At 57.6% G+C, this 9,914-nt stretch overlaps 1 protein-coding gene across 1 annotated transcript; it reads left to right on the forward strand.

Moving 5' to 3' along the window:
• Positions 1 to 2,032: 2,032 nt before the first annotated feature.
• Positions 2,033 to 2,344, forward strand: LOC309589593 (feather keratin-like; the record flags this gene model as incomplete). The annotated part of the gene is made up of 1 exon (XM_082309867.1): positions 2,033 to 2,344. The coding sequence occupies one exon, from the start codon at positions 2,033 to 2,035 to the stop codon at positions 2,342 to 2,344; it is 312 nt and encodes a 103-aa protein (XP_082165993.1).
• Positions 2,345 to 9,914: the final 7,570 nt, after the last annotated feature.

The following is a 9,914-nucleotide window of genomic DNA, read 5'->3' on the forward strand; positions in this document are numbered from 1 at the left end:
AGTTAATGGAGAGTGGCCTCCCAAGGACATCAGACAGCTCCCTCAGCATTCGTGGCTACCACCAGTCAAGCCCCGTGCTCTTGCGTACATCCAGTCGCAAAGCACTCCTTCCTGCCGCCCTTCATCTTCCTCAGCAACAACCACTGCCCGCCTGACAAACGGCCTGACAAACACTCACCTCGGCTCACTTGGGGCAGGCCTTGCCATTCATCCACCCTTCGGCATGCAGCCACCACCACCAGGGCCTCCCCTCTGCAGCCACGTGCTCACCTCCAGCTCCCCTCCGCAAGCTCCAAATCCTCTTTCAGCCCGTCAGGCACTGTGCAGAGAAATGGCCTCACCCCTCGGCACTCACCCCAAAACAACACCCCAAAGGCCCTGGCTCACCACCTCCCCTGCCTGCCACCTCCACTCCCCCTCTGCCTCTCGACACACTCATGGGCTCTCCAGAAGCTCCCCTGCCCTTGCAGGGTGCCCCATATCCAATCAGAGAGTCATGGAGCTTGGAAAAGACCCTTAACAGTAGTGAGTCCAACCGTGAAACAAACACTGCCAAGTCCACTGCTAAACCACGTCCCTGAGCGACACATCTACGCGTCTTTTAGATACCTCCCGGGATGGAGACTCAACCACTTCCCTGGGCAGCCTGGTCCTGTGCTTGATAACACTTCTCATGAAGAAATTGTTCCTAATACCCAATCTAAACCTCCCCTGGCACATCTTGAGGCTGTTTCCTCTTCTCCTGTCAGTTGTTACTAAGGCTGAGAGACCAACAGCCACCTCTTTACATCCTCCTCTCAGGTGACTGTAGGCAGCAATAAGGTCTCCCCTCAGCCTTCTTTTTCTGCAAACTAAACACCCCCAGGTCCCTCAACTGCTCCTCAGAAGTCTTCTTCTCTAGGTCCTTCACCAGCTGCCTTGCTCTTCTTTGGACGCATCACGCCACAGCGTAAGCATCGCTTCACACCACAGCCCACCCTGCAAACATGCTGGCCACAGCTAAGGGGAGTGCTACGGAGGGGCCAACACAAGCCTTTGGGGAGCCTGCCAGGGCTCCCCACATCACAGGGCTTGCGAACCCTGAACCAGGGCGACCAGCACAATGGCCTGCTCTCACAAGCGGCCCTCCTCTGCCTGCCTGCACTGCCACCCCCAGGGACGGCACCAAGGGGGCACAAGCCCAAACACGCAGCCTCCTTTCTCCCACCCACAACCTTACAAGCAAGAGGGGAACCAAGGCAACCACAGAGCAAACCCAGTTGGGAAAAGCCAGGACTACAGACAGGCTTAGCAACCTGGCAGCAAGGCAAGGACTGACCCAATGCAATGGAAGGGGAAGCACCTGATGCCCAGGACACCTCCAAAGCCCAGACCAGCCTGCCAGGGCTGCGAGGAAATGGGGACCCCTCTTCACTACAAACCCGCAAACCACACCACACCAGTGCCACGCGATGACCTCACTGATGACACCCCCACCTCTCCTAGGCTTTACACATGTCCTCTGCCCGTCCTGACACGCACCATCAACACCAAGCCTTTGGCCTCTAATACTCTCACTTAAAAGCTGCCGCCAGGGTCAGATGGACACGGCCTCAAGAGGAGGACATGAAATTGGACAATTGCGGGAAGGAAAACACACCCCACCTCATTACTTACATGGCTCTGGCATGCAACAGCTGCTTGCTGCAAAATGCTGTCATGCGCAAAGGCTGTCCCGCCCCTCGCACACCACCATAAAAGCCGGCTCAGCGCCTCTCTCCCTCACACACTTCTCCTCACGCCTTCTCCTCCGTGCTCAACAAGGTGAGCCTCAACCCCCTTCCCCTCCTTCTCCTGACCCACCTGGCCCCTCTCTTCCACCACGCTCTGACCCCAGCCTCAGCAGCGCTGACGCCTCCCCACCCCCACGCTCCCCACAGCCCCACACCAGGCCTCCCCGCTCCCTCGCCCTCCTGCAGCACCGCCCCTCGCACCCCCACGCCCCTCCGCCTGCTCAACACCCTCTCTTCCAGGGCCCCTCCACACCACACCCATGGCCTGCTACGACAGCTGCCGCCCCTGCGGACCCACCCCGCTGGCTAACAGCTGCAACGAGCCCTGTGTCAGGCAGTGCGAGGACTCCCGCGTCGTCATCCAGCCTTCCACCGTCGTGGTCACCCTGCCAGGACCCATCCTCAGCTCCTTCCCCCAGAGCACCGCCGTCGGATCCTCCGCATCGGCTGCCGTGGGCAACGTCCTCAGCTCCCAGGGAGTGCCCGTCTCCGGGGGCTTTGGCCTCGGCTACGGCTACGGCTTTGGAGGCCTGGGCTGCTTCAGCGGCGCAAGAGGCTGCTACCCCTGCTAAGGGCCCTCACCACCACCCCTGACAACAACCACCCACTCCCTGGAAGCCACAGCATGGATTGAGGACGCACCTCCCAGCCACTGCTGGCATGTGCCGTCCACAGCTCCTCCTCTCAAGGCACCAAGCAAGGAAGCAGGGAAGGGGCCAGCCCGGGCTGCCTGCAAACATGGCCCGTGTACCTCCTCCTCTTCTCCCTCTTCCTTCCTTGCATCACCCCTTCTCCTATGCCCACTACTCTCTGCTGCAATTGCTCTCTGACAAGATGACCAGGAACCTCTGGTGGGCTGCTCCCATCGTAGGGAAGGAAGATCTCGGTGCTCTGGCAAAATCAACTGGAAGCAAAGGACCTTGGCTGATGGTCGCCCACATTGCACCTCAGACCGGCTCCCTTCCACTTCGTGCTCCTGCGTTTTCACTCTGTTTTTCTCTCAATAAACATCTCCAGCATCCCAGCCTGACATGCCTCCTATTCTTTTCTTCTCCCAACCTCACTCAGCACCAAGCCAGGGCTCAACAGGACAGCGGGGTGGGTCAAAAAGGGGCTACCAGAGCTCTCGTCACAAGTATGGCCCCAGCAACACCACCCACTGGCACCCAGAGGGCTTCCAAGCCATCACACAAACCCTTCACTTGCCCAAAGAAAGCCTTGCATATGTTAATGCACTTCTACCCATGCCTCTGATGCAAGCTCCCCATGGCAGCACACACTTGACCAACTCTCTTCCCCAGCACAACTCTCTGCCCATCACAGCAAGCAGAATCACAGCAAACAGAATCAGTGAGTGCGCAAGGAATCTCTGGAGATTGGCTACTTCAACCCAACCTGCTCAAGCAGGGTCAGCTCGAGCAGGCTGTCCACGACCACGGCCAGTCAGGGTTTCAATATATCCACGGATGGAGACTCCAAGACTTCTCTGCACAGACAGTTCCACTCTTTGACCACCCTCACGCTGAAAAAGCCTTGCCTTCCCTTCCAAGGAAATGGCACGTCTTCTCTGCTTTCTCCATCCACCCTTCCCCTGGCCATGGCTACCCATGAGAAGAGCCTGACTCCCCTGGCCTCTTTCCCTCCCATCTGGGATTTACAAACATTGATGACCTCTCCCCTGCGCAGCCTTGGCTCCTGGCTCAAAACCCTCCCAGCTCGCTCAGCTTCTCCTCATAGGAAGGATGCTCCAGTCCCCTCAACATCTTGGTGGCCCTGCACGGCACTCACTCCACTAAGGCCATGTCCTTCTTCCACTGGGAAGCCCTCAGCTGGACACAGGACTCCACACGGGGCCTCACCAGCACAGAAGACAGAGCAAGATCGCCTCCCCCGACCTGCTGGCAATGCTCGACCCAACGCTGCTGTGGAGATTCTTGGTCTCTTTTGCCACAAGGGTGCATTGCTGCCTCGGAGTCAGCTTATCCTCCACAAGAACCTCAAAGTCAAACAACAGGGGCTCCAGACACCCACAGAGCACACCCAGCGGGAAAGGCCAGGCCTGAGGACAGGCTTAGCGATCAGGAAGCAAAGCAGCAACGCCCTGGAAGCCATGGCATGGATTGAGGACGCACCTTCCAGCCGTTGCAGGCACGTGCACCTGCCGTGCACAGCTCCTCCTCTCAAGGCCCCAAGCAAGGAGCAGGGAAGGGGCCAGCCTGGGCTGCCTGCAAACATGGCCCGTGTACCTCCTCCTCTTCTCCCTCTTCCTTATTGGCACTGCCTCGTCTTCTACGCCCACTGCTCTCTGCTGCAATCGCTCTCTGACAAGCCAAAGACCACCAGGAACCTCCAGTGGGCTGCTCCCACCGTAGGGAAGGAAGATATTGGTGCTCTGGCAAAATCAACTGCAAGCCAAGGACCTCGGCTGATGGTCAGCCTACTTGCACCTCAGAGCAGCTCCCTTCCACTTGCTGCTCCTGCCTTTTCTCTCTTTTTCCTCTCAATAAAGTGCTTCTGCAGCCCAGCCTGAAGATGCCTCCACTTCCTTTCTTCTCCCAATGCTCTTCCAACCTCACCCAGCACAAAGCCAGGGCTCAACAGGCCAGCGGGAGGGATGGAAAGGGGCTGCAAGACCTCTCTTAGCAAGTATGGCCCCAGCAACAACAACAACATAGACCGGCACATCTAAAGCTCCCCTGGCACAATTTGAGCTCATTTCCTCTTGTCCCATCACTTGTTACTTGGGAGAAGAGACTGACACCCACCTCGCTACAGCCTCCTTTCAGGCCGTTGTAGAGAGCGACAAGGTCTCCCCTCAGCCTCCTCTTCGCCAAACTAAAGAACCCCAGCTCCCTCAGCTGCTCCTCACCAGACTTGTGCTCCAGACCCTCCAGCAGCTTCGTTGCCCTTCTTTGGACACCCTCCAGCACCTCAGTGTCTTTCTTGTAGTCAGGGGCCCAACACTCAACACTGTATTCAAGGTGCGGCCTCACCAGTGCCAAGTTGAGGGGGACGATCACCTCCCTGGTCCTGCTGGCCACGCTATTTCTGACACAAGCCACGATGCCATTGGCCTTCTTGGCCACCTGGGCACACTGCCGGCTCATAAGCAACCGGGTATCAAGCAACACCCCCAGCTCCTTTTCCCTCACGCACCTTTCCAGCCGCTCTTCCCCAAGCCTGCAGCGTTACATGGCGTTGTTGTGACCCAAGTGCAGGACCTGGCACTGAGCCTTGTTAAATCTCCTAGAATTGCACTCGGCCCATTGATCCAGCCTCTCCAGATCCCTCTGTAGACCCTTTCTGCCCTCCACCAGATCAACGCTCCCGCCCAGCTTGGCTTCATCTGCAAACTTACTGAGGGTGCACTTGTTCGTCTCGTCCAGATCGTTGATAAAGATATTAAACAGACCTGGCCTCAACACTCAGCCCTGGAGAACACCACTTGTCACCAGCACCAACTGGCTTTATCTCCATTCACCACACTCTTTGGGCCCAGCTATCCGACCAGTTTTTAAACCAGCAAAGAGTACTCCCGTCCGAGCCACAAGCAGCCAGTTTCTCCAGGAGAATGCTGTGGGAAACAGTGTCAAAGGCTTTACTAAAGGCCAGGTAAAAAACATCCAAAGCCTCTCCCTCGTCTACTAAGCACGTCATCTTCTCATCGTAGTTCAGGATAGTCAAGCAGGACCTGCCTTTCATAAACCCGTGCTGGCTGGGCCTCATCACCTGGTTGTCCTGTAACTGCCGAGTGAAGGCACTCAGAATGACCTGCTCCATAACCTTCCCTGGTACCAAGGTCAGTCTGACATGCCTGTAATTCCCCGGATCCTCTTTCTGGCCCTTCTTCATGATGGGCACCACATTTGCTAACCTCCGGTCAACAGGGACCTCCCCGCTTAGCCAGGACTGATGACAAATGATGGAAAGTGGCTTGGTGAGCCCTTCCGCCAGCTCCCTCGGTACCCTCGGGTGGATCCCATTCGCTCCCATACACCTGTCTGTGGCTAAGTGGTGTAGCAGGTCGCTAACCATTGCCCTTTGCATTATGAAGGCTTCCTTCTGCTCCCCGTTGACCAACTTTCTTGCGCAGCACAGCTCTCTGCCCATCACAGCAAGCAGAATCACAGCAAACAGAATCAGTGAATGCGCAAGGAACCTCTGGAGATTGGCTACTTCAACCCAACCTGCTCAAGCAGGGTCAGCTCGAGCAGGCTGTCCACGACCATGGCCAGTTGTCTTTTCAGTATCTCCGAGGATGGAGACTCCAACACATCTCGGCGCAAATGATTCTGCTGCTTGACCACCCTCACGCTGAAAAAGCCTTGCCTTCCCTTCCAAGGAAATGGCACGTCTTCTCTGCTTTCTCCATCCACCCTTGCCCTGGTCATGGCCACCCATGAGAGGAGTCTGACTCCACGGGCCTCATTCCCTCCCATCCGGGATTACAAATATTGATGTCATCTTCCATGCACGGCCTTGCCTCCTGCCTGAAAAAACCTCCCAGCTCTCTCAGCTTCTCCTCATAGGAAGGATGCTCCAGTCCCCTCAACATCTTGGTGGCCCTGCATGGCCCTCACTCCACCAAGGCCATGTCCTTCTTCCACTGGGGAGCCCTCAGCTGGACACAGGACTCCACACGGGGCCTCACCAGCGCTAAAAAGAGAGCAAGATCACCTCCCCCGACCTCATGGCAATGCTCTTCTTGACGCCGCCCTGGAGAATCTTGGCCTCGTTTGCCACAAGGGTGCATGGCTGCCTCGCAGTCAGCTTGTCCTCCACAAGAACCACAAATTCAAACAAGAGGGGCACCAGACACTCACAGCGCACACCCAAAGGGAAAGGCCAGGCCTAGAAACGGGCTTAGCAACCTGGCAGCAAGGCAGGCAGGGAAAAAACACGATGCAAGGGGCAGCGCCGTCCGCCCGGCACACCACCAAAGCCCAGACCAGCCTGCCAGGGCTGCGAGGAAATGGGGCCCCCTCTTCACAACGCACCCGCAAACCACACCACACCAGTGCCACTGGATGACCTCACTGATGACACCCCACCTCTCCTAGGCTTTGGTCGCGTCCTCTGCCCGTCCTGACACACACCATCAACACCAAGCCTTTGGCCTCTAATACTCACAATTCAAAGCTGCCGCCAGGGTCAGATGGACACGGCCTCAAGAGGAGGACATGAAAAGGGAGCGTTGCGGGAAGGAAAACACACCCCACCTCATTACTTACATGGCTCTGGCATGCAACAGCTGCTTGCTGCAAAATGCTGTCATGCGCAAAGGCTGTCCCGCCCCTCGCACACCACCATAAAAGCCAGCCCAGGACCTCTATCCCTCACGCACTTCTCCTCACGCCTTCTCCTCCGCGCTCAACAAGGTGAGCCTCAACCCCCTTCCCCTCCTTCTCCTGACCCACCTGGCCCCTCTCTTCCACCACGCTCTGACCCCAGCCTCAGCAGCGCTGACGCCTCCCCACCCCCACGCTCCCCACAGCCCCACACCAGGCCTCCCCGCTCCCTCGCCCTCCTGCAACACCGCCCCTCGCACCCCCACGCCCCTCCGCCTGCTCAACACCCTCTCTTCCAGGGCCCCTCCACACCACACCCATGGCCTGCTACGACAGCTGCCGCCCCTGCGGACCCACCCCGCTGGCTAACAGCTGCAACGAGCCCTGTGTCAGGCAGTGCGAGGACTCCCGCGTCGTCATCCAGCCTCCCGCCGTGCTGGTCACCCTGCCAGGGCCCATCCTCAGCTCCTTCCCCCAGAGCACCGCCGTCGGATCCTCCGCATCGGCTGCCGTGGGCAACGTCCTGAGCTCCCAGGGAGTGCCCGTCTCCGGGGGCTTTGGCCTTGGCCTCGGCTATGGCTCTGGCTTTGGAGGCCTGGGCTGCTTCAGCGGCGCAAGAGGCTGCTACCCCTGCTAAGGGCCCTCACCACCACCCCTGACAACAACCACCCACACCCTGGAAGCCACAGCATGGATTGAGGATGCACCTCCAGGCCAGTGCTGGCATGTGGGCTCACCAAGCATGGCTCCTCCTCTCAAGGCATAAAGCAAGTACCTTCTCACAAGCCAAAGACCACGGGGGACCTCCAGCGTGCTGCTCCCACCGCAGGGCAGCAAGACCTCGGTGCGCTTGCAAAATCTAGTGCATGCAAGGGGCTTTGGCTGATGCTCGCCCTCACACCGGCTCCCTTCCACTTGCTGCTCCTGCCTTTTCACTCTTTTTTCCTCTCAATAAACATCTCCTGCATCCAGCCTGAGACACCTCCTCTTGCAGTCTTCGCCCAAGGCTCTTCCAACTTCACCTGGCAGAGAGCCATGCCTCAACTTGCCATCAGGGTGGGTGGAAAAGGGTAAGAAGATTTCTCCTAGGAAGAGGTCACCACCACTACCACTAGCCACACAGACTGGCTCTTGGGGGGCTGCCAGAATGTGACACAAGCCCATCACTGCATCAAACAAAGGCTTTGACATGACAACATTCCCCTTTGCACACCTCCGACCAAGTCTCCCCGTGCCAGCGCACACTCGACTAACTCTTCCCCAGCATGACTCCCCGGTACTGCCAGGAAAGAGAATCACAGAAGCATTTAGTTGGGCAGGAACATCTGGAGAGCGGGTGCTTCGACCACCCTACTCAAGCAGGGCCAGCTAGAGCACGTTGTCCAGGACCATGGCCAGTCGGGTTTTCAGTATCTCCCAGGACAGAGCCTCCACCACCTCTTCTGCCCTTTGACCACCCTCACACTGAAAAAGCCTGGCCTTCCTTGCCCATGGAGTTCCACCTCTTGTCACTTGTGCCCATGGCCTCTTGTCCTGGTAGGAAGCACTACTCAGAAGAACCAGGCTCCCTCGACTTCATTCCCTGCCATCAGGGATTTAGACACATTTACGACAGCCCCCCTGCGCGTTATCGTCTCCTGGCTAAACACTCCCAGCTCTCTCAGCCTCTCCTCATGCGAAGGATGCTCCAGCCCCTTCAGCACCTTAGTGGCCCTGCACTGGTCTCGTTCAACTACGTCCATGGCATTCTCCGTCTGGGGAGCCCAGAACTGCACACAGCACCCAACATGGCACGTCACTCGTGCTGAGGAGACAGGAAGGGTCTCCGCACCCTACTTGCTGGCAACGCGTTTCCTCATGAGGCCCTGGGGACTTGTGGCCCCAGTTGGCAGCAAGGGTGCTTTGCCACCTCATGGTCCATTTGTTCTCCACCAGGACCACAAGGTCCTTTTCTGCTAAGTTGCTTTCTATCCAACTGGCCCCAGCCATTCCGGCTACCGGGGTTGACTCCTCCCCAGAAACAGGGCTTTGCATCTCCTCTTGCTCAACTCCATCAGATTCCTCTGTGTCCGGTGCAAGGAACTCGGGTAGCTCCCTCAGCATTCGTGGGTTCAAACCATCTTTCCCCATGGACTTATGTACATCCACTTCCACAAACCCATCTTTCGGGGGGGCAGCCGTGAGTCCACTGGCACCTCCAGCACAGCCCAGCGTGCCTCTTGCCGGCCAGGCGCTCCAGCACGCACCAACGCAGAAGCACAGGTACCCTTCCTACCTCTCCTCCTCTTCCTCACAAACAAGCACTGCTCGCACAGTGAAGAACCCTCAAGACACTCACCTTCGCTGAATGTGGGCAGGTCTTGGGGGTCTGGGGAGGTCCTTGCGTACAGGAAGCTAGCCAACCTCATTCCAATTTATAAAAAGGGCAGAAGGGAAGACCCAAGAAACTGCAGACCTGTTAGGCTGGCCTCAGTACCTGGAAAAATTATGGAGAAGATCCTACTGGGTGCTGCTGAAAGGAATTTAAAGGACAACGCAATCCCCAGGCACAGACAACGTGGGTTCACTGAGGGAAAGTCCTGCCTGCCTAATTTCCTATCCTTTGACGATAAAGGCACCCGCCTCGTGCATGAACGGGAAGGCTGTGGATACAGTTTTTCTGGATTTCAGGAAGGCTTTTGATCCTGTCCCTCACAGCATCCTTCTGCACAAGTTGTCCAACTGTGAGCTGAGCAGGTACCCGCTGCTCTGGGTGAAGAACTGCCTGAAGGGCAGGGCTCAAAGGGCTGCAGTGAACAGGGCTCCATCTGGCTGGCGACCGGTCACCAGCGGTGTTCCTCAGGCTTCAATCCTG

The sequence above is a fragment of the Platalea leucorodia genome, assembly GCF_965183815.1.
Source record: "Platalea leucorodia genome assembly, chromosome: 1".
Taxonomy (NCBI): domain Eukaryota; kingdom Metazoa; phylum Chordata; class Aves; order Pelecaniformes; family Threskiornithidae; genus Platalea; species Platalea leucorodia.